General features: G+C 49.4%; 1 protein-coding gene across 3 annotated transcripts in view; it reads left to right on the top strand.

Annotated features, from left to right (window-relative positions):
- Window positions 1-23,878, top strand: part of FAM241B (family with sequence similarity 241 member B) — a 96,432-nt gene extending 72,554 nt beyond the window's left edge. The window contains exons 1-4 of one of the 3 annotated variants that reach the window (XM_070043933.1): window positions 14,612-14,738; window positions 15,880-16,029; window positions 16,745-17,036; window positions 23,739-23,878. In XM_070043933.1, coding sequence (XP_069900034.1) covers window positions 15,937-16,029; window positions 16,745-17,014 — 363 coding nt within the window. In that variant the 5' untranslated portion in view covers window positions 14,612-14,738; window positions 15,880-15,936 and the 3' untranslated portion in view covers window positions 17,015-17,036; window positions 23,739-23,878. Of the gene's footprint in view, window positions 1-14,611; window positions 14,739-15,879; window positions 16,030-16,744; window positions 17,541-23,738 lie in introns of those variants that run through there. The other 2 variants (XM_030862461.2, XM_060286754.1) reach the window with 2 other exon arrangements.
- Window positions 23,879-24,663: the final 785 nt, after the last annotated feature.

The raw sequence follows: 24,663 nt of genomic DNA, 5'->3' as shown, positions 1-24,663 counted from the left end.
TATCTGACTGGGGTTGTATGTCCATCTCTGACCCAGTTATTAGGACAAGAGAAATGAGATGCTCTGACTGGCTTAGCCTGGGCCACATGCTCCATCCCTGGAATACTGGGTATGAGGATGGGGAGGGGAAATGAGGGGTCCATTTCATCTGAATCAAATGGACTCAGAATGGGAAGGAAGAGTTCCCCCGTAGTCAAGCCACTGTAGTGTTACCAGAAGGAATGGTCAGTGTCCTATTAGAGTGTGAACAGAGTGTGGTGAGAACACAGAGGGGCCAGAGATGATTTGTCTCCAGGCTGGGAAGACAACTCAAATCATAAGTTCTACTGGCAACATGGGGGTTATTACAGGACTTGGCCAGAAAATCCAGATGAGCCTGGCTGACCCAGAGTTCAGACAGAATCACATGGTAGCGTGGCTGATTGGGTGATCTCAGTGTCAGGCAAGAAGGAGGGGGCATGGGGTGGGGTGGGGCTGGGTTGCCAAGCGTATCAGACTTGGGGTCACTTGGTGACTCAATAGATGGCTATGTGAAAAGGGGTTATAGGAGGAGGAAGAGGTCCATACTAGCAGCAGGAGGCCCTCCAGAGCCAAGATAGAAAGACGATATGGCTGGACTACCACGAGCTGCCCTAGCCGTGCAGGGCCAAGCCCTCCCTCTTCTGCCATGAGATACGGCGATTTCCCAGCAGGCGGCAGCATCTCTGGAATAGTCCCTGCTTTCCCTGAGATCCCCTCTTTGCTATTCCCTGGCTCTGCTCGAAGTTGCAAGGAGCTGACCTTGGGTTATGTTTCCTAGGCTGTGGTTTCCGCCTGGGATCAGCCAGTAGGAGACACTGGTGGGAGATTCAAGGGTGGGAAGAAGAGAAACCAGGCTATTTCTCACCTTTCCTGTCTATCTAAGGCAGCACCTCCAGCAGCAAATTTACCAGCTAAGTTTTTTTTTACTTCCCTTCCATGGCTCTGGTCTTTCACCACTATGTATGATGTTATTGGTAGGTTTTTCATAGATGGCCTTTATCAGGTTGAGGAAGTTCTTTTCTATTCCTAGCTCACTTAGACTTTAAATCATGAATGGCTCTTGAACTTTGTCAAATGCTTTTTGCCCATCTATCAAGGTGATTTTGTACTTTTTGTCTTTTATTCTTTAATGTGGTGAATTTTATTGATTGATTTTTAAAAAATGTTAAACCAGCCTTGCAGTGCTGAGATAAAATTTACTTGGTCATGATGTATTATCCTTTTCATACATTACTGTAATAGATTTGCTAATGTTTTGTTAAGGACTTTTACCTCTGTGCTCAGGAAGGATATTGGTCTGTAATTTTCTTGTAAGTTTTTTCAGTTTTGTTTTCAGAGTTTTTCTGGCCACATGAAAATGGACAGAAGGAATTGACAGGCTGTGCCAGTTATCAGTCTATTGCCTATCAACTCCAAATCCATTCTTCTTTGCCTGCTCTGTGATCAAGGAGATGGTCATGTAAATATTTCACCTTGGTCAGCAGGCACCACGTTAAGTCAGTAGAGGATGCTCGAGGGACACTGGAGGAGAGAAGGATTTTCTCTTCTTCCTGTAGCATGAGCTCCCAGTGCTTAGGTAGATCAGCATGGTGGCTCCCCCACCTCCCTGTTCCTGCAGCACGTGGCAGCCAGCGGCCTTCCTGGGTACCTCCTCAGGTGGCGGTGGAGTGGTGCTGGTGAGGTACTTCCCCATAAATGGCCACCCCAGCAACTTTGTAGCAGGTTCCAAGGCACAGCACCTCACTGTGGATGACTTCCCTCTGCACCTCAGAGGACAGGTTTCCATCAAGTCACATGGTACCTTGGGCACCTTAGCCCTCTCCACTGTCCAGTGTGCTGTGCCATGTCCTCTTCAGTGAAGTCTGGATCTCAGTCCAGGGAGGGGGATATTTATGATTGCCCTAGCTCAGCCCCTAGGAATAGCGGCTACTCATTATGTTTGCTATTCCAGTATTCTTTAGGGTTCTCTTGCACTCTTACTAGACAATTTCCCCTTTTCCCCCCCAATCTCCTGATAATATTTCTTTATATTAAACTTCAAATTACCATTTGAATTACCATGTAGTTTCTGTCTCCTGATTGGACCCTGAATGATACAGAAGTGCTCCTTTCTCTTCTGTTTTCCAAAAGAGTGTCTAAGATCGATATTATTTCGTTTTTAAAATTTGTTCACAATATTTTCTCATTATTCTTTTAAAGTCTGTAGGATCTGTAGTGATACCACCCATTTCATTCCTGATACTGGTATTTTGTACTCTCTCCTTCTTCTTGATAAGTCTAGCTAGGGGTTTATCAACTTTATTAATCTTTCCAAAGAACAGACTTTTGTCTTTACTTTCTCCTTTATTTCTCTCTTTCCATTTCATTGAATTCTGCCCTTAATTATTATTTTATCTTCTGTTAACTTAGGGTTGAATTTCTTCTATTTACTTCTTTTTCTAGCTTCTTAATGTGGAAACCTAGATAACTGATTATTTTATAATATAGATGGTATAGATGGCATAAATACATTTACCTCTAATGTAATTATTAATGTGGTTGGGTGTAAGTGTATCATCTTGCTACTTATTTTTCATTTGTTCCTTCAACTTTTTGTTCCTCTGTTTTTCCTTTTCTGCCTTCTTTTGGGTCAATCAAATGTTTTTAAGTGTTCTAACTCATTTGTTCTATTGGCCTCTTAATTCTATACCTTTTCACTACTTTTATTATTTCCTTCCAAAAGTATGATGCCATTTACCTATCCTCTCCATCCTTTGTGCTATGTTTGTCATATATTTTCCTTCTACATAAGTTATAAACCTATCTTACATGATTATCATTTTTGCTTTAAACAGTCTATTTTATTTATTTATTTATTTATTTATTTATTTATTTATTGCGGTATGCGGGCCTCTCACTGTTGTGGCCTCTCCCGTTGCGGAGCACAGGCTCCGGACGCGCAGGCTCAGCGGCCGTGGCTCATGGGCCCAGCCGCTCTGCGGCATGTGGGATCTTCCCGGACCAGGGCACGAACCCGTGTCCCCTGCATCGGCAGGTGGACTGTCAACCACTGTGCCACCAGGGAAGCCCCAGTCTATTTTATTTTAAAGAAATCCCAAGAATAAAAGATAATATAGCCTTTTATATTTACCTACTTATTTACCATTTTTGGTGCTCTTCATTTCTTCCTGTAGATAAGTTATCATTAGGTATCATTTCCCTTCAGCTTGAAGAACCTCCTTCAGCATTTCTCATAACCCAGGTCACTGGAGACAAATTATCCCTGATTTCATCTATCTGATAATGTCTTCATTTTATACTCAACTTGAAGGATGTTTTTGGTGGCTTTAGGATTTTTTGGTTGGCATTTTATTTTTCTGTTTCAGCACTCTAATGATGTCATTTCATTGTCTTTTGGTGTCCATTTTTTTTCTGATGAAAAGTCACATGACTTTTCATTCATATCATTGATTCTCTATACATAATGTGCCTTCTCAAATTGCTTTCAGGATTTTCACTTTATCTTTGGTTTTCACTTTATCTCTGGTTTGACTATGATGTGCCTAGGTGTGTTTTTCTTTGTATTTACCCTACTTGGAGTTTGCTGAGCTCCTTGGATCTGCAAGTCAATGTTCTTCATCAGATTTGGGAAATTTTTGGTTGTTATTTCCTCAAATTGTTTTTCTGTCTCGATTTTACTCTCTTCTTCTGGGACTTTAATTATATGCATGTTAAATGACTTGTTATTGTCTTGCAAGTCTCTGAGATTTTGTTCAAATTTTTCCAGTATTTTTTCCCTCTGTTCTTTAGATTGACTTATTTCCCTGATGTTTTCTGCTGCCGTCTCCATTCTTATCACATCATAGCAAAAGTACATGACATTAGCAGCATGGTTTATCACTGATAGTATTAATCACGATCATTTGGGTGAGATAGTGTTTGTCAGATTTCTCTGCTGTAATTCCTTTTTTCCTTTCCATACTATAATTTTTGGAAGCAAGTCACTAAGTGCTGTCCACACTTATGATACGGAGAATTAACTTCCCATTTCTGGAGGAGTAAATATTTACATAAATTATTTGGAGTTCTTCTGTGTGGGAAATTTGTCTTTTCTTACTATTCATTTATTTATTCAATCATTTATTTATATCAGTATGGACTCAGAGCTGGCAGGATAGGGTATACTGTCAGACCAGGTCTGGTCCACATGGCCACCTTTGGACCTGGGAGTGGGATTAGCTCCAGCTGAACTAAATGGACCAACAGTGGAGAAGGGCCCATTCACTCAGGAGAAACTGGCCTGCTGATATCAGAAGAAGGGAGAACACATGCTGGGCCGGCTAAAGCAACAGGTGACCTTTCAAAGATCTTTTACAGGCAAAATAGCCAAAGCGTCCAGGATACAGTTGAAAATCACAACCCAGGGCTCTAAGAAAGCCCTAAACACAATTTATGTCAGACTCTGGAGAAGAACAGGAATATGGGCTCATGGCATAAAGAGCTAGAAGCAAAGAATGTGTGTGTAGTAACTTTACACTGGTGATCTTAAGCTTTAAAGTACATCAATGTGATTATGACGTGTGACAAACACAGCAGCTTTCCCTGTGTGATCAATTGCCTAAAAGACAAAAAAAGGGCTCATAGAAACAGAACATTACATCATCATCATATATTAACCTGAAACTGAAAATTCATCATTGCAATAAAGATATTGAGCTTCATCAAGAGTAATTTAGTAATTTTTAAGTTAAGCATCTGTCTTAGTCAGTTTGGGCTTTTATAACAAAAACACCATAGATTGGATGGCTTAAAGAACAAATATTTATTTCTCACAGTTCTGGAGACTGGAAGTCTGAGGTCAGGGTGCCAACATGGTTGGGTTTTACTTTCAGCAAAATCTAATTTCCAATCCTGTCTCCTTCTCCCATTATTGGAAACCATTTTTATTAGTTTTTGGTTTATCCTTCCATGTTAAATATATAAGGAAATTTATTTATGTATGTATGTATGTATGTATGTATTTAGTTGTTTGCGTTTGTATTTTCCCTTTTCTTAGATAAAAGACACCACTCTATACATTGTTCTGTACCTTGCCTTTTTCACTTGGCAACTATCACTCCATAGTTGTGTATCTGTAACTGGATTTTGAATGAGCTAGACTTGCTAGGATGCAAATAGAAAGCAGCTATATATATCATTTCTCCCCAGCCCTTTTAAACTGGCTTTCCCATCTTATTCTTCTTTGCTCCTGGGTGAGATCTCTGGCTGTTTTCAGGGCTTTCCCAATCACTAACAGGTAATGAATAGCATCTTTTTCCAAATCTTAGAATGTCCAGTCCAGTGTACTGTAAGAACTCCAACTTTATTTAGGGCTTCTCGCCTCCCTCAGCCTAGACCTATAGCAGACTGGGAGCCCTGCAGGGGGACACGTGAGCTTATGGGGGGTGTGATCAACTTCTCTCTTCCTTCTCCTGCCCACCTCCCTAGCTGCTGGTTTCTACCCCAAAGTGGGAAGAATCAGGAAAGTTCTTGCCTGACTGCTATAGTTGTCACCTGGTGCTGCTGCTCTGTGGCTGTGGTTCTTTCCAAATGCTCATCATCTCACTCTAGAAGTAGCTTCCTGGGTTCTTCGCAGACCATCTCTCTCACTAAGGATTTCTCACCTGTAGCTCCCTTGGCACAGACATTGTCTCCATTTGCTGTTTCTGTATATGACCTCTCTCTGCCCCTTGGTTTCTGGGGGGTCACCTAGTCCCTTCACACTCTCAAGGTGACCCAGCCTGGCTTCCTTCTTCAGATTCCACATATGACCCAGAGGAACTCACGGATTCTTTGCCTGCCCACTTTCTGCTTTTCTCCCCTCAGCTATCCCAGGGCAGCCGCAACCTGGCTTTTTTCTTTAGACTTTTCAGATGTGAGTTGGACACCAGTTCCTGCATCCTTCAAACTCCAAGGAGCACATGTCAAACTCTACATGGTTTTCCTGAGGTCCCTTAACTTGGCTTGACGTCCCAGAATGTAGAGGAAATGCTTAGCATGCTTACAAGTCTCTTAAAAATTCTTCACAGTCCACTTCCATATCTTCAGAAATTTCTTTGTTTTCGTTTTTTACTGTCTGTTTCCTCACTCTGCTCTGAGTGTCCTCCTGGGCTTGTGTCAGGGCTGCAGGAGGGGAAGGTCACATGTGTGATGATGGGTTGCTGATGACAGTAAACCTGCACAAGGCACGATGTGCTAAGGGCTCGACAAGGCTCATCCTCATTAATTTCCATTGCAAACACAGAGGATGGGAATTATCACCCCATTTTACAGATAAGAAAACAGGTTCAGAGAGCTTAAGTCACTCCCTTGAGGCGACCCAGTTGACAAGCAGCAGAGTGAGCATTCAGATGGAAGCTTGACTCTGAGTTCAGCCCTTCACCCTTGGGCTGTCTGGCTGCTGGGACCAGGTGGGGGGAATGGGGATAGGTCGGGGGTGGGTGAGTGGGGTGGGTCCTGCTCGTGGGCGTGGCAGGTACTGGTGACTGTCTGCTGTCCTAGACAGCCTCACCTGAATGGCACACTTTGGGAAACTGAGTCCCACAGAGGGTCACAGCCTGCTCGGGTGCCATAGCTCTGTCCTACCCCACGGGCATTTCCCCACACTGGGGTGAGGGCTCTGCTACCCTTTCTGGTTGTTTTATTTCCTGTTCTGGAAATAGTGGAAGGTGACTCTGGGAGACACTGTCGGTTCTTGTAGGGCTTAGGGATGGTCCCCCTCAATTCCCCCCCTGCTGGCTCCCCTCCCCGGCAGGCCATAGGGCCCAGCACCATTGAAATTTCAGTCCCAAACCTCAGCCAGGCCCTGAACATATGTTCTACCCTGAAAGGAACAATGGGCTTAATTAAGACCCCACAAAAAGCACTTGGCTGGGCTGGCCTCATTCTCTGCTTTTGGTTCCTTTTTTGCTCACCCCACCCCCGCACTTCTGTTTCTGCTGCTCCCTCTGTGGAAGGGATGAAAGGCGTCCAGGACCCTCCCGGCTCCTCTACTCTCCCTGCTCGTCTTTTCTCACAGTCTGACCTCTCTCTGCTCTTCTGAGCCCTGGAGTAGAAGAGGCCGCTGGTTCTGGTGCCAGACTGCCCGAAGCCCCCATGCCCAGCCCAGCTGCGGAAGCAGGAGGCCAGTGAGGGCCTGCCTGGCTTCCAGTCCCTGAAGGGGTGCCCCAAGCCGGGACCCTCTGGATAACCCCTCGGCTCAGCCTGGCCTGGGCCAGCAATCTAGTCTGGATTTTATTGGGTGGTGGCCTCATTGCCTCTAAGGTGGAGCTCCAGTTCTTGGGCCCAAGACCACAGGCCTGTGAAGGCTTATTGATGGGCCCAAGAGCACAGGTCCTCGAGGAATTTTTAGGTTGAATGAATGTACAACTTTTTACTTATTTAACAAAGCTCATGCCCAGTTTACTGCACGCCTGAGAGCTATTAATCTTCACATTAGGTAGTAGTATTATCCTTATTTTTACAGATGAGACAACTGAGGCACAGAGAGGTTAGGCAAACTGCACAAGGTCACACAGCAAGTAGGTAGCAAAGCCAGAGAATTCAAATCCAAGTCAACTGAACCCAGAGGCCATACGCTTAATCCATACCTAGGCAGCCTCTAATGAAAGAATAGACCCATTTGACCACGACTTGGATAGACTGACTCCTTCCTCAGTTCTGTCCCCCCCACTTCCCTGTGCAGTTTAACAAATTATTATAAAGTGAATGTTCATGAAACTACCAACCAGGTCAAGAAGTTGAACATTGTCAGCCCCTTATAGCCTCCGCTGCCTACCATGTGCATACCCCTTGCCATGCACAATTCCTCTCTCTCCCCTAGAGCTAACCACTAAATTTTGGTAATGATTTATTTGCTTTTCTTTATACTTTTATCACCCAAGTATGCATCCCTAAATAATATACTTCAATTTTACCTTCTTTTGATTTTTATATAAATGAAACCATGCAGTAAGGTTCATTTTGCTTCTGGCATCTTTTGTTCACTATTGTATGTTTTTCTTTTAGCATGGTTTATGTAGTTTTAAAGATAGGGCTACAGTGGTATAGTCAGATGACCTGGAAAGGCTCGTCAGCGCTGTAGGAGGCTGTGGGGCAGTCAAGGCCCTCTCCTCAGGCAGCCTGAGGAGTTTGTAAGTCAGGGCAGTTTGTTAAATCGGAGGAGTTGGAGAAGGATTACGGATCCCTTAGCCCCGGGTGAGCAGCTCTTTTCTGGGTTGCACAGCCATTCTTTATCTTCCTTCTGGGTGTGTGATAAGTATCTTTAATGTACCTTCGCAAATTTTCTTGGTTTGACCCCTTTCTCCAGCGATTGCTTTAGTACCCATTCCATGCTGGCTTTGACCAGTTTTCTGCAGGTGAAACCTGAAGGTCTCTCCTCAGGCTTGTGCTGCTGCGGGTCTTGATGTCAGCCCTTGATTTCACTGTTGGTGGGTGCCTCTCTGACTCCCCAGCATGGATTGCCCATGCATAGAACATGCTAAACAAAAATATGGGTAAATAAAATAGGCTTTCCTTCTCCTCTTAAGTTTTCTAAATTATGTTTGACCCTTGAAACTAAAATGATAACACTGTCTGATGTGGTTCTAAATATAAGTAGAGTAAATGTTTAAGACAATTACATTAAAATTGGGAGGGTAAATGGATATAAAAGAAAGTAGGTTCTTATATTTCACTCAAACTAGTAAAATGATGTCACCAGAAGACTGATGAGTTATGTATATGTAATATGATATTTAGAGTAACCACCAAATAAGATATATAAAGAGATATAATAAAAAGTACTATAGATAGGGACATCCTTGGCTGCTCAGTGGTTAGGACTCTGCCATTCCACTGCAGGGGGCATGGGTTCAATCCCTTGTTGGGGAACTAAGATCCCACATGCTGCGCAGTACGGCCAAAAATAAATAACTAATAAAAATTTAAAAAAATAAAAAATTCATTGAACTAAGTGAAAATGAAAACACAACATATCAAAATTTATGGTGCACAGATGAAAAGTGCTGACAGGGAAATTTATAGCAGTAAATGTTTACCGTAGAAAATAGGAAAAGTCTCAAACAAATAATCTAAGCTTCTACCTCAAGAGCTTAGAAAAAGAAGAGCAAAATAAACCCAAAACAAGCAGAAGGAAAGAAATAATAAAGAGCAGAAATCAATGAGATGGAAAACAAAAAAAAAACAATAGAGAAAATAAAACTAAAGCTGTTTCTTTGAACAGAACAATAAAATTGACAAATCTCTAGCAAGAATGAAAGAAAAAAAGAGAGATGACACAAATACCAGTATCAGGAAGGAAGAATGGGATATCACTGCAGACCCTGCAGACGCTAAAAAGATAATAAGGAAACACCACAAACAACTCTATAAACAAATTCGACAACTTCGACAAAATGCACCCGTTTCTCCAAAAGCACCTTCCAGCCTCAGCCAACCTCAAGAGGAGCTCTGGAGCTGAAATGGCTCATGGATACCTCCTACCTCCATCAGTCATTGAATGTGGGCAGCCTCTGGAAGGGCTTGACCTTGGGTGAAGTGTCTTTGTGGTGAAGCAATCTGTGAAGGGGCTGATGGCTGAAGGCTGCCCTGATGGCCTCCCAGAAATTAGGGCAACAAATCCTTCCTTGGAGGGGGTCTGGCCAGCAATCCTCATGTCTCCCACAGTCCACTTCTTGTACCACTCAGATCTCCTTTCTAAGGATTCTGGTGGGTCTTTCTGAGAAATACTAGTGGGACAAACTATAGTCCCCTGTGTTGTAGCTGCAAATGGTCCGTCCACTACCCCTCGGCTAGCACCTCTTTTGGTTTTAGCGGCTCACCTGGTGGCATGACCCAGACCCTTGTCCCTGAGGGCTCTGGGCTCCTGGTCACATGCCCTTCTCAGGACAGAGTTGCTGCACCTGCCCTTTACCATTACATTTGGGTAAAGGAGAACCCAGAGACATCCAAGTGGATCACCTGGGTGCCAAACATGGTCTGCCTGTCCCCATTTTGTAAGAGCAGCCCTACCTCCCCTGGTGATCAGGACCAGTTTCTCCTGCCAGGACAGTGACTCCTCTTCATGCCTGCGAGACTCCAGAAATAGGAACTCAAAGTACTCAGGCTGGGCTTCCCTGGTGGTGCAGTGGTTGAGAGTCCGCCTGCCGATGCAGGGGACGTGGGTTCGTGCCCCGGTCCAGGAAGATCCCACGTGCCGCGGAGCAGCTGGGCCCGTGAGCCATGGCCGCTGAGCCTGCGCGTCCGGAGCCTGTGCTCCGCAACGGGAGAGGCCACAACAGTGAGAGGCCCATGTACCGCAAAAAAAAAAAAAAAAAAAAAAAAGTACTCAGGCTGCACTCTTAGCTTGACAGGACTCTTGCTGTGTTCTCTGGTTCCAGTTACTGCTGCTTCCACCCCTTGGTTCCTGAATCCATTTCTAATTAGAGGCACAACAGCTTGTAAAGGTCTTTGATTCAAGGTATTGAATGCATACTTGAGAATGACACCCCATCCTTGCAGAGTACTGCCTCTGAGCTGGCATTTGCCTGTGCCTTCAGTGGGCTGTTGTAGTGTTCTATCAGGCCAGTAGCCTCTTTTTTTTTTTAAAATATTCTTTTTGTGTGTGTGTGTGGACCAATTTTAAAGTCTTTATTGAATTTGTAACAATATTGCTTCTGTTTTATGTTTTGGTTTTTTGGCTCCAAGGCATGTGGGATCTTAGCTCCCTGACCAGGGATCAAACCCTCACCCCCTGCATTGGAAGGCGAAGTCTTAAACACTGGACTGCCAGGGAAGTCCCTCAGGCCAGTAGCTTCTCGCCGGTGACATATGTGATATAACCAGTGAATCCCATGGTCATGAGCATGATCCTGCGCCTGTTTTGCTGTAAAATGGGACCACTGGTCTAGACCAGTAGTAGACCACTGGTCTACTACTACCATACTAGTAGATTAAACACTCTGTAAGATGTATGGTGCTAGTTGAGGCCCTCCAGGCAGGAAAGGCACACACACCTGGAGTGTGTGTCCATTCCTGCCAGAAGGAATCTCCGGCCCTGCCAGGCTGGGAGGGGCCCAGTGAAGTCAACTTGCCATCAACTAGCCGGAGGGTCTCCTTAAGAATTGGAGCTATATTGGGGGCTCAGTGTTGGTCTTTATTGTTGGCATTTGGATATTCAAAGGAGGCAAGTGACTGTAATTATGATGATGTACCTTGGGCAATGTTCCCCGTCTGGGGCCTGGGCTATTATACAAGTTAATCTTTGTTAGCAAAGTGGAATTTGCTGCTTTGTATCCGAAGAGGCTTTAAGTTTGAGGGGCATCTACCACAGTGTTTTAAAAATGACTACACGTCAGTGTTCACAGCCTTGAGTGCCTGTTCAGTCACCTAGAATGGAGGTGCCTAGGCTTTACCTCCTAGAAGTTCTGATGCAATTGGTTTGGGCACCAGTGGTTTATGAAAGTTCCCTTTGGTGATTCTAATGTGCAACCAGGGTTGAGAACCATTGTATTAGTGGATAGAGAAATCGAGTGAGGTCTCGATTGGCATTTTCTTCCCTTACAAAATAGAAAATGTCACCGTATAGCTAATATAGAAAGGATAATATTGTTTTTGAAACTTCTTTTTCGTGTGTGTGTGGGGAGGGGCTACTAGGTTGTGATGTAAGATGTATTGCCATCAAAAGAGCTTGAAAAGCCCCTGGTCCAAAGTAGTGCTTGTCAAACTTCAGTGTATGTAAGAGTAACCCTGCAAAGACCAGGAAAACCAAAAGCACATTTTTACCGGGCACCTTCTGGGAGTAAGACATGACCTGGGGCCAGTCTTGTGCCAATGGCATTGGATGGGAGAGCACCAAGTAAAGAGGCAGCAGAGATGGGACAATGCTGGGGGAGGCTGTTTGGTGGTGGCTAGATACAGAGCCTACAGTGCAGAGCTGGGGGGATCCTGGCTCTGCCACTGACCGCGGGATGGTCACCCAGAGTCCCTCTGAGTCTCTTTATTAGCAAAAGGGGAACAATAGCCTATACCTTTCCTATTTCAAAATCCGAAAAGGATGATGTGGTTTCTGGAAAAGCACTTTGGAAGTGGTAAGGACTCTGTACACATAGAGGTTATCATTACGACATGGAACAATCAGAACTGAAGTTTATATTGTTGGCATTAAAATTTGGGGATGGGGTGGGATTTAGATTGGGTGGGGAGGGCCTTTGGGCAGATAGTCAGGCCCAAGCAGAGCAGGACTTCGGGTGATGTACTTCAGGGAGAGTGAAGAGACCCTGGCAGGCAGAGCTGAGGGAGGGAGTTGGTAAGAGTGTACTGGGGCCAGATTTGGAGGGCTGTTGGAGCCTGCCAATGAGTGGGTCTTATTGGAGCAGACAATAGGGAACCATTGCAGGTTGCTGAGTAGGGGAGACACCTGAAGGAAGTGGAGAGGTAGGAAAAGTGATTCGCAGCCTCCTGAAGTTGTTTTAATTGGTAATGATAGGACTTTTCTAAGTGCAGTCAAACACTACTGCCTCCTAAAGCGGTTCTTGACCCCCTCTGGAGGGACTTACTTCCTCCAATGGGCTCTCACGGCTACCTCTGGCTAGACTGTGTCTATTTGGCAGCTGTGGTACCGGCTGAAGCCTTCCTAGAAACTTCTCATTTCCTCCCTGGTTTCCCCAGCCCACAGAGGTCTCTCCCTTCTTGGGGTTCCTGGGTTATGAGCCCCATGTATACAGCTCAGTTCATGGAAGGTAGTGGTTCTCTGTCCTGGCTGTTCATTAGAATCACCTGGAATTTGTTTTTTTAAAACCTCTTCATGCCCAGGTTGTATCCCACATCAATGGCACTGTCACCTCTGGGGTGGGACTCAGGCATTGGGATTGTTTTTAAACATCACAGATAATTTCAATGTGAAGACAGGTGTTTTTTTTTTTTTTTTTTTTTTTTTTTTTTTTTTTTTGCGGTACGCAGGCCTCTCACTGTTGTGGCCTCTCCCATTGCGGAGCAGAGGCTCCGGACGCACAGGCTCAGCGGCCATGGCTCACGGGCCCAGCCGCTCTGCAGCATATGGGATCCTCCTGGACTGGGGCACGAACCCGTGTCCCCCGCATTGGCAGGCGGACTCTCAACCACTGCGCCACCAGGGAAGCCCCTGCAGACAGTTTTGAGATCCACAGACCACCTCTGAAAATTGGGCATCCTGCCTTGGGATTACCCCTTCAATGTATGCACTATACCCACCTGCAGCAAGAGTATAGGAAGAAAGTATTAGGATTTCAGTTTATATTTATTTGAAATCCTGTTCTTTTCTAATGTATATGCTTTACAATATAGTACTTAATGTAGTGGAGCAGTAGCAATGACAGTGACTACTGAGAACATATTGTGGCCTCATCTAAGGCTCTCATCTAAGCACTTTACACTAAGCACCTAGTGCTTCACAAAAACTTAATGAAGTGGGTACTGTTATTATCTGCATTTTACAGATGAAGGAACTGAGGCCAGAGAGGTTGAGTAACTGGCCCATCACACCACCAGAAGGCAGCCGTGCCAGATTCCAACCCAGGCTGGCTCTAGCATCCACCTTTTACCCACAATGCCAATCTGCTCTCATAGCACACATGTATAATTTATAAACAAACAACTAAATAATACACAAATAAGGTACAGATATCAGGGGTCCTGCTCAACATTTTTTACTGATAAGTTTTCATAATCAAATAATTCAACCGTGGTGGCAGAAGATGAGCCCTTGAGGCAAGGTCTAAGTCTCAATCTTTCTGTTCCCCCACCCAGGGGCTAGTGAGCATCTAGGTCTATATATGCTTAATAAATATCTGCTCCCAGAAACATCTACTGCTTGATAATCATAACAAATGGTTATCAACACTTGCCATGTGCCAGAGACTCTTATTCTTAATCTTCACAGCAATCCTGAAGGTAACTGCTATGTTTGGCCCCATTTTGCAGATGAAGAGACTGAGCAGCTCTGGAACTTGCCAGAGTCTGACTCAAGTTGTGGGGTTGCCGAGCTTATTCTCTTCCACTGGTGAACAGGTCCACAGGGAGCAGCTTATGAAGGTGGGCGGGGGTGGGGGGTGAAAACACTGGGAAAGAGGCAGAGGTTTATCGTTCACTCCTTTGCCAGGTGCCCTTCCTTATTTGCCTGACAGGTAAACTCCTACCTACACTTCTTGCCCCAGTTCAAAGGCCACCTCCTCTAGGAAGCCTGCCTTCCTTCACGTTGCAGTTAGTTGCACTTGCCCTGTGGTTCATGTGTTGTCTTCCCCACTGGGAGGTTCCACACTGGAACAGGAGCTGGAGTTCCTTGAGTACAGGGCTGGGTCCTACTGAAGGGGCATCCGCTGAGTGGGCTCAGCAAACTCATACGGGTGGGCTGAGCCTGTGCCACCCAGGCCAGAGGCGCCCCCACCCCGTAGGTTTTTCCTCCTCCTCTTCTTCTCCCTTCTCTTTGCTTTCCTTCTTCCTCCGCACTCGTCTCCTCCCTCCCTGCCCTGTGGTCCACCCGGTCCTATCTTCGTTCTTCTCCCGCCCTCTTTCTCCCGCTCCTTGCGCCGCCCAGGGTCCGGAAGCTGCAGTTCCCCCAGAGGCCTACAGAGGGAGCTGCTGCGCCACCTGCGGGGCCGTACGGCTGCGGCGCGCGCTTCCTGTGAGGTCAGGTGGGAGGAAGCGGCCTGGGAGCCGCGGGGACTGGACGCCGTCGCCCGTAGGTGAGTGTCCGGGCCCTGGGCGCGGGGGAACGAGGGCGCATCCCTCCCCTACCCCGGGCCTGGTCTCGGAGTCGGGCTCCGCGGCCCGGGCAGCGGCCTGTCCCACCGCGGCAGCAAGCCCAGCCCATCCCCGTTCCCCGCCCCCATCCCCCCTTAGTGTCAGGTGCAGGGAGGGCCCGCCGCACCCTCAGCCCACCCAGCGAGGCGGGATAACAAAGCACAAAAGGACTGCGGAGGACCCTTTGGACACGCTTGGCCTTCTGCAAGGGCCAGCAGGCTTCAAAATAGGGACCCGCCGGCCCAGGCCACGGGCGTGAGAACAAGGGCTCTTAATCTCTTTTGGCGTGTGCGTCACGAGTGCTTTTGAGAATTTAGACGAAAACTGCCTCATCTTCTGAGAAAAATGATGGCCTTTACCCAGATTCGGGAGAGGCGTGGAAAGGCCCCCATCTCCAGCCCGTGGACCCCCTTGTGGTCTGTGAGTGGGGCCTCCGCAGCGTCCCTCAAACCGTATTTCGGGAAGGCTGGCCGCGCCCGCCCAGGTGTTACCTGAGAGGTGAGGGACAAGTGAGAGTATGCCCTCTGCAGGAAAGTAGCTCTCCCCGATCTCCTGCGGGGAGAAGGCCTGAGTCCTTCGCATTTCCCTGGACCATTTTTTAACGGAAGGGAAATGGAGACACTGGGGATCCTGGTGTCCTGGACTCCCTACTAGGGCCAGAGTTCCTGGCTTCGTGCTCGTTCTCTGCTGCCCATGGATGAATGGTCCCGGGTGAGTGAAGTAAGCCCCTCTGGGTCCCTAGCTGTATCTGCCCCGGAGGAGTGTTGGGAGGTGTAAGTGAGATGAGCCTGGGTGGACTTTCCACAGGGCCTGCGCCCCAGCAAGGGTTGTCATCCCTATTGTTGCTGGAGGTGGTGGTTAATAATAAAACTTCCTTCTCCAAGAATCTTTCTGATAGTTTTCCTAGTGGACTCGAAGTCTGAAAGATTTTTGTTTCGCAAACAACTTGTATTTATTTCTCTCCTTTTTATTAGTCAGACACACTGCCTACTCAGCATGGGTCACCAGTGTGAGCACCCAGAATTGCAGTTTCTCCCACTGAAAGCAAGCATCTCTTTAACTTTGGTAAATTTTTTCCTTCAGGTGTTTCGAGGTCTGGGGAAAGGTGCAGCCCAGCTGGAACCCATAGCTCCTGGAAGGATGGTTCGGATCTTGGCCAATGGGGAAATTGTGCAGGACGATGACCCCCGTGTGAGGAACACTACCCAACCACGCAGCAGCACCCCTCGACAGGTAGTCGCCCCGCCCCTGTGGAGGGGAGCAGCTGGCCTCCCGTCCTCTGTACCCGTTACTCCTTAGCTCCCAGAAGCTCCCTTTCTGGTGATTAACCTTCTCTAGCCCGAAGTCCTCTTTGCAGAGAGCAGGCTGAGCAGCATGGGGGTTTAAGACTTGGGGAAAACCCCAATAGATTTGTTGCCCAGCCCCCTGCCTCCCCAGCTCTCCTTTCTCCAGGCAGCCTTCCCAGACTTTAAACCCAAGAGCTCTCTCTCCCTTAACCTGGTCAGCAACCCCCACTGGAGCCAGCATCTTTTAGAGTCTGTTGGATGAGAGGGAAGCTGGAGAGTAAGTGGAGAAGAGGAACCCACGGCCACACAGTGATGAGTTTAAAGGAAGGAGTGAGGAGTGTTAAAAATGCCTGCTCAGATGCTGTGCCCTGGGTGTAGTCCCACCCTCCTTGCCCCCTTCCTCTTCTCTGTCCCCGGCAGCTTCTCCCTGACGTGACATAGGGAACCTAGACTGGCATTTTCTGTGCTCTGAGAGCTTGCGACTCAGTGGTTGGGATCCCCACGGGTGGCATGTGAGGATTGCTGAGAAAGGAGGGCATGGCCCTGGGTGGCCGTAGGGGAGAGCAGGGCCCCACCCAGAGGGTTCCCCCCTGCCTCTGGTGCCTCAACTCCAGCGAAGCTCTCTCTGGATTCATTCGTCTCTCTCTGTCTTCACCTTCCAGAGCTTTCTCAATAGGGGCCATGGCGCCCCGCTGGGGGGTCCCGGCCCTCGCCAGCAGCAGGCGGGCGCCAGGCTGGGTGCCGCTCAGTCCCCCTTCAGTGACCTCAACCGGCAGCTGTTGAACATGGGCTTCCCCCAGTGGCATCTGGGCAACCACGCCGTGGAGCCGGTGACCTCCATCCTGCTCGTCTTCCTGCTCATGCTGCTTGGTGTGCGTGGACTCCTGCTGGTGGGCCTCGTCTACCTGGTGTCCCACCTGAGCCAGCGGTGACCTCCGGGGGCTGCTGGAGCAGGTGTGTGGGAGAGGGAGCTGCTGGGCCTCGGTGTGAGAGCGGGCACCTGGGGAGGAGCTTCACTGGTGCCTTGAACGTGTGCTCAGAGAGCATGTTTCCATGTTGTGTTAAGCATGAGGCAGAGGGAGCCTCTAGTCCAACGTTCCCAAAGGATCAGGTGATACCCTCATTCCCTGGAGATGCATTTCGGTCGTATCAGGCATTAAGCACAAAGTCAGAGCGAGAAAGGGATTCCCTTTCCAATTCTCACCCAACCCTTTTATGCCACGAAGAAAGTCTGCTGTGTGCCAATACGTTCTTGCGCGTCTGGAACACGGGCTGACTTCCCCGTTACTAGGGAGTAGGCCTCGAGCTTAGGGCAGGTGGGAAAGGTTTCTAGACTTTTATAGCTCTGTTTTGTTTTAATGGGATATTTTTATTGGCTACCTTTTATTTACGACAGGTGGTACTGGTATTCTCCTTATTGTGGTGGCGTTTTCAATAAAGAAATTTAAGTAAAAGTGAGTCCATGTAAAGACATTCGTAAATAATTGTACAACTGCATGTAGATCTGGAAGACGTGGTGAAAGTGGTTTGGGATTGGGGACCAGGTAGAAGGGGGCATTTGACCTTGGAGGGTGGTTTCTAACCTCTTCCTGATGGGCTCTGAGAGCAGGGGCAGGGGGCCAGGTGAAACCTGTGCTTGGGCCCCTTGACCGATGCCTGGATAACTCTGGCTTACTCTGAGATGTTGGCCTTGTCCGGGGTGGTGTGGGAGAGTTTCTCTGACCAGAAGGGCCAATGAGGCTGTGGGGTCAGGACAGCCAGGGTGCTGGCCTCCCCTCCCAGGGTCTCTGACCAGAGGCTGCTCAACCTCGCTCAGTCTCCTGAGGCTCTCATAGCCTCTAACCTCGGCACACTCTCCTTAGAAAGCAGGGGTCTTGGCGCTGACTACTCCGTGCACGTGGGCTGAGGATGCCCTGCTTTCCGTGAGTGGAGGCCTTGAGTTATGGCTGGTTGAGCCCTGGGTCTGTGTGGAGACCCTGCTGGGCGGCGGGGTGTGGCATCGGATGGCTGAGGGCTCTGGGCCTACAGTGCTGACCGTTCAAGGTCAGGGAGAGGCTGCGTGAGCTGGAGGGCTTCCCCGGCTCAGGGACCAGATTTCTCACCTCACCTTCCTCTTAAGATCCTTCTGGGTCTGGTAGTTTGGGGGAAGAAGGCAGGTTTTAGAGGTGCTTCTTGAAAGCCAGGGCCAGGGCAGCAAACCATCATGGGGTGTATGTGGGGGGAGGATGGGGGAGAGAGATGGAGGTTGATTCCGTCCCTCCGGAGAGCCTGCGGTGCTCCGGGGGAGCAGAACCCTCTTCCCCCGCCCTTGTGCCCACCGCTGCCCTTGAGGGGGCTGGCGGCCTTTATCATAGACATTCCCGGGGAAGCTTTATACTGTTCAGATAGGACTCCTATTTCAGGGTTTTCTGTGTCTTTATTTCTACAGAACAGGGAAGGGAGGGTCTGGCTCCCGGCGGCTCCTCTGGGGCCTGGGCAGGGGAGGTGGTGCCCAGGCCTGGTTGGTATCCCAGCTGTTCCCCGTGGCATCTCCTTCTGCCCAGCACATCCCCCAGCCCCCAGGCTCCTGTGGCTCTAGCCCAGCAGCCATGGGGGAAGGGATGATCCTCCACAGCACTCCCTCTCCTGACACCCCCCTTCAGTGCATCTCTCTGCGGCTGGGCTTTCCCTTTCTTTTTGCCTTGCAAAGCTGTGGGACTTGCTGAAGAAATAAATCTTAAGTGGACCCTCAATATATAAAATTCCTTGAAGGGGTATGAATCTGAGTCCACAAATTCAGGGCTGAGAACTGTGTCTTTTTCCATAATTCAGTTTCCATTCCCAAAGCCTGAGGCCTTTGAGGAGAATTGAGGGTGCTTTAGAGAAGGCAGGGCTTTCCTTCCTGCTTCTGACTAGGAGACAGACTGGGGCAGGCCCTGGCGGGCAGGAGGAGCCCTGGGCACCGCCCCAGGGACTTGTTAGCCAGCCTAAGGGAAGCAGCTGGGGGCTCGGACCGGACGAAGTGAGTTGTTCAAGAAAGAAGTGCTTTTTGTTGATTGAGCTCGACACCCATGACACAGACCCAACAGAGCTGCGCTGGTTGAAGTGGCCCGGGGCGAGGGCCCAGGGGCCCACCTCTCCACCCTTCTTTCCTCAGCCAACCTTCCCTATGTCCCCTCGGGCTCTGGGCAGTTTGCTAAGCAATGCTCTGCCTCACTTCTCAAGGTCCAGGGTCTGAAAATCTGCCTTGGCAGAAGCAGCGTGCTGAGGGAAGGCGCCCCCTGGGGTTGTGCAGCCTGTGGAGCTGCTATAAGCCGTCTGGGGGCCGCGTCTCCACCTCTTTTGTGAATGCCCTTCAGTGGGCTCTCGCCCGCCTGCTCTCAGAAATCATGGTGCAGGCATGTTCTGAGCAGGTAGAGGCTTGTTGCCTGGCTGGGTGGCCAGATGCAGAGCCCGACGGGCCCCTGAGAGAGGCCAAGGGCCACCTTGGCCTAGTGTGCGTCCTAGCTGGAGGCTTGCTGAGGAGGGTGGGCCCTGCCTCCTCTGCCCCCCCCTTCCCACCCTACCTGCTGCGTGACGGGACCCCCCAGACTGGGCCACCTTGGGGGCAGATTTCAAGGGAGGTTTCTGCTAATCTCTAGGGCTAATCCTCGGAGCCCTGTGTCTCCGTGTCAGGTCGGATTTGCGGCCTGGCTGCCTCGTGAGCCACAGCGGGGTTCACACCAGGCCTCCACCGCCTCCATGGGGCTGGAAATAACTCCCACCCCCCATGGGGTTGTTTGACTCCCTGGTTGGGGCCACCTGGTGAGGAGCTGCTGGGGTCCGACTGCGTGTTGCTACTCCATCTCCCAGGACGAGCGGCCTCCTGGGCCCTTCCTTCCACAAGTTCCAAGCCCTTTGCTTTGCACGCCCTACCCCTCCCCGCCCTCCAGCTAGCCTGCCGGTGGGGTCCACAGTTCCATATCCCCAGAAGAGACGCTGCGCCTGAGAGAGAGCTACATGATTTGCTGCCTCCAGGGCTCTTCCTGGGCCTTTTGGCAGAGGCAGGGACTTGGGCTCCCTGACTGGGGACTCTGGCTCTGTGAGTTGAGGAAAAACCCTGGTGTGGTGGTCAGAGCTTCTGCCCAAGGACACCTGACCTTGAGGGCAGAGAAGGCCCCCCAACCCTGGCCGGCTGGACCCTGGAGGAAGCTTGCAGGCCCTGCTCTCCTTTGTGGGTCCATGACCTTGGACAGCTCACTCAGTCTCTAGGGCCTTGTTCCTCATCTCTAAGGAGGGATGATGGTCCCTCTGGGTCCCTCCTGCCGTCCGGAGCCTCAGGGATCACCCTCAGTGCAGTGGGTGAGGGAGATGGACAGAGGGCATGGGGAGGACTGCTCCAGCTCCGGCACCTCCTCCTCGGATGCTCTGCCTTGGACCACAGCTCCTGTGCTGTGGGCTTAGCCAGAGCAGCCGCCATGTCCCAAGCTCCTAGGACCCCCAGCTGGGGTCATGCTGGGCTTCTAAGACCAGTGTCACCATCCACCCACCTTCTCCCGTTGGAGAAGAAATGCAGCTGCTTCTCTCACCCCTGGAAGCTGAGGGGCTTGTTGCAGGTCTCGAGTGTCAGGACAGGAGGAATTTGCCAGGTGTGCTGTGTGTCTGACACTATGCTAAGCACTTGGTGTCATTTAATTGTCACTAGAACTTTATGATCGAGGTACAATCACTGTCCTCCTCATTTCACTGCTGAGCACACTGTAGAGCATTTATGACTCGCCCCCAGGACTCCCGCACCCCTCCCACCCCCAGGTGAGTCGGGGGTGGAGCTAGGATGCAGACTGAGGCCAAGCCCACATGTTCGACCACGCCTCTGTTCACCTTTGGTATATGTCAGCATCACCTCCAGACTTGTTTCAGGTGCAGATTCCCAGGCCTCACCATAGAGTTTCTCAGAAGCGCTGAGGGATGTGCTCCAGAGCTTGCCTCTTACAAAGCCCTCCAAGTGATTCTGAATGGAGGGTTGTGAGTGAGGGGTAGTTCATCTCCTGACTGTGCAGAGGGTGCCTGTGGCCCAGAGAGAGGAGAGAAACAGGGCAGGAACAGGCCTCACTACCTGCTGGGACCCATTGTGACCACTAGATCAGCTCTGTGAGGGCGGAGGGCACAGGGTAGGTGTGAGGATGCTGGCTGCAGCTGCCCGGCTGGGTGGCCTCCCTAGCTTCCCAGCTCTGGGCCACAGCCATTGAATAGGGTGCAGCCCTCTTCCCTGCTTTCCTGAATGCATGACGTTTCACAGCAAAATGGCAAGGGGAGAAATCCAGTTACCTCATGTAGGGTCCCTGAAGGATGGTACAGGTGAGGGTGAGGGAGGCAGAGGGCTTTTCCCCCAAAACTAGATGGAGAGAGAAGCCTGCAACCTGTCTAGCAGAGCACGACGGTGGGAGAAGCAGAGCTTAGCTCTCCTTGTGCTGCTGCCTGGGACCCCACAGAGCGAGAAAGTTCAGGAAGCAGATGGAGTGCTTCAGTGGAATTGCAGGGTGTGTGTGTGTGTGTGTGTGTGTGTGTGTGTGTGTGTGTGTGTGCGTGCGCGTGTGTGTGTGTGTGTGTGTGCGCGCGCGCGTGTGTGTGTGTGTGTGTGTGTGTGTGTGTGTCTATAATCCTTTGGTTAGGGGGTGGAGGGAGAGCTGAAACCATTTGGCTTTAGGGACCCAGAGCTTGGGAGGAGGAAGATAAAGCTGTCCAAATGAGGCTGAGCCTTTAGGGCAACTACCTAAAGTGCAGGCTGCCAATGGCTGGAGGGGGGAGGGCTGGTCTGCATTCACTGGGCCACCAGCTTTTAGTCCCTCCGGTGTTGAGCCCTACAGGAGGCTGGATGCCTGGGTTCAAATTCCAGCTCCACCTCCAGTCAACCAGTGACCTTGGGCAAGGTCCACATCCTCCCTGCCTCTCTGTGTCCTCATCTGCACCTCCCAGGGATGGGAGGGTCAGTATATTAATTCATGGGAAGCACTTAGCAGTTTCTGGTGCAAGGTTAGCACTTGATAATACCATATTCACAAAGCAATGGCATTAGGGTTTATGTAATAGTTTTCTTTAGAGCAACATACAATTTACTTAAAATATTTCCAAAAGGAAGACTCATATTGCTATTGCAAATTGAAGACCAATGTTACTTGCCATTCCTAGTAGATATTAGTACAAGTAAATTGAGTGTAGAGAAAATAACATGATTCCATTTTCACCCTTTAGCTAGCTGCCGCTGTCAACCAAGGCTCTAAGCCTGATGCCTTTTTTCTTTGTTAAAAAGGCAGTTTACCAGGATTTAGAAAGGTATTAAAGACCTACTAGCATCTCACTGAGTCATTACCCCTGACGGATTCAGAAGACGGAAGAGAAATGAAAAGGGAATGGCTTTCTCACTGAATGATTCAGTGCTGTTTGTGAGTTGCTTACAGTCACCTTGTGCACCCCAGATCATTTCACGTGAAAGCATCCTACCATGTGAAAGCATCCTACCTACAACTGTGGGAAACACTGTATGATCTTGGGCAAACTGTTTTTAAAATTTAGTCTTTGAAACAGAATTCATTTGCGTGGTTCAAAGATCAAGTGATGTACAAATGCATACGGACAAAGTCTCCCTCCCTCCCCTGTCCCATCCATCCATCCATCCATGCATCCCCCCTCCAACCCTATAACTACTGTTTTTAGCATCTTTTAAATCCTTCCAGAACTTATTTATGCAATTATGTGCAAACACAAATATACTAATTTTGTCTTTTTTAATATAAATAATGGAAAATTAGACACGTTTTCTGCCCTCTCTTTTTTACGTTAACAGTATCCTGGACACATTTCATATTAGTGCATAGAAAGCTGCCTCATTCTGTAGAGTTTTGGTATTGAGGTGAGTTGTTGACCCTCTTTTGCTCTCAACGGAATCATCTGTACCACAGGGGGTTGACCCAGTTGACCCCCAAGGGCCTTGCAGCACTGACCTTGAACCACTCCATGGGGCTGTTTCTCTGAAATGAGGGGACCCTGAGAGAAATGTCCCCCTTCTTCAGGGCTGGAGGAGGAAGCTCCCTGGATGGTTTAAACTTGGTCCTAGGTCTGCAGTCTGTTCAGCAGACATTCAGGAAGAGTGTCCTGTGTCCCAGGAGAGGGTGAGGCAGGAATAGCCTAGGAAGTCACACCCAGTTCATTTTCTCTGTTCCCTTTGCAGTCGGATGGGATGCCTTTCCTGTCTTCCCCTGGCTTTGTCTGGCTCAGCTCAGCAAGGAGGAGGGGAGGAGGCGAGGTGGCCTCACCTGAAACCTGTCCTCCTGAGTCAGGCTGCACCCTAAGGTGAGCCTGGCAGGCCTCTCCACCACCTCTAACAGACAGGCGTGACCCTCCCCTGGCCTCCTTCCATTCTGGAAAAACAAAGGGGCAAAGGTGGATTTCCTTGAAGGCCCCTCTCAGCTCTAAAACTCGACAATACCTGCCAGAGGGCCTTGCCCATAGTAGGTGCTTGGTGGACTTTGCTGCTGACATGGCCTGGCATTGCCACTGTCACTGTCCCTGTGCCCCCACCCCCTTCCCACCACACTTTTGATGAAGATCTAGATGAAGGAGATGGAGGGAAGCTGTGAAGAATGACACAGCCTCAGGCTTTCTTTAGCTCTGACTGAATGAAGTCCTGTTCTTGTGCAGGAAGACCCTGGAGACCCCAGCGATCCTGGTGTGTTGGCCTGAAGGGCTGTGAATGTTGTACCATGGCGCCACCTGGTGGAATGTCTCTGCAGGAGCATGATCTCTATCCCTCCATCGAATCATCCTTCCTCCTGGCCCAGGTGAGTGCTCCGCTCAGCCAGCCCAGGCTTACGATTGCCTTGCATTTCCATGATAGCAGAACTCGGGTTTCTCGTGGAGAGTACATGCGATTCCACTGGAATTAATTTACTATGGTCTCATCCTGGGGTAAGACTCTTGTCTCGTTTCATCCTCCCGCAAAGAAAAATAGACGTCTTTCCCTTTTTTACGGATGGCGACTCTGAGGCTTGGAGAGGTTAAAGCAACTCACACGTGGTTGCACAGAGATGGCAGATCTGGGCTGGGACCCCTAGGGGAGGGGAGGGGGGAGGGTGCAGGGTGGCTGAGGCCCCCAGGAAGAGACTCTGTCACCAAGGGCCTTGGGCCTGTTTTGAAGAAGAGCCCCTGGTACTTAAGCCTCCAGGGTAGGAGTTGGAATGAGAAGTCTCACACTGGGTGATTTTCTAGTCCAGGATTGCTGTCATCACGGAGGTGGCCCCAGCGGGAGAGACTCACTTGTTCTCTAAGGCTGGGCTCTCTCTAGATAGGGTCTGGGGGGAGCTGTGTCTAGTGCAGCCCGCCCAGTGCAGTGCCCACCAGCACTTCCACACTCACCTGTCTTCATTCCGCCCAGTTTCCTTTGATGAATGTGATTTCGTGATCTGGTGTCATTCAGGACACAGTGTCCCTTGTGTAGTGCTTGTCTTTTACGTAGGAGGCAAGGAGTAAGGGAGTCAGATCTCCCACTTGCTAGTTGTGTGCCTCAGCTTCCTCATCTGTGAAATGGGGAGAAGGTGTCATTTAGGGCTGTTGTGAGGTCCAGATG

The sequence above is a fragment of the Globicephala melas genome, chromosome 16 (assembly GCF_963455315.2).
Source record: "Globicephala melas chromosome 16, mGloMel1.2, whole genome shotgun sequence".
Lineage (NCBI taxonomy): Eukaryota > Metazoa > Chordata > Mammalia > Artiodactyla > Delphinidae > Globicephala > Globicephala melas.
The sequence above is the reverse complement of the archived record's forward strand: the minus strand, read 5'-3'. Positions and strand labels throughout refer to the sequence as shown.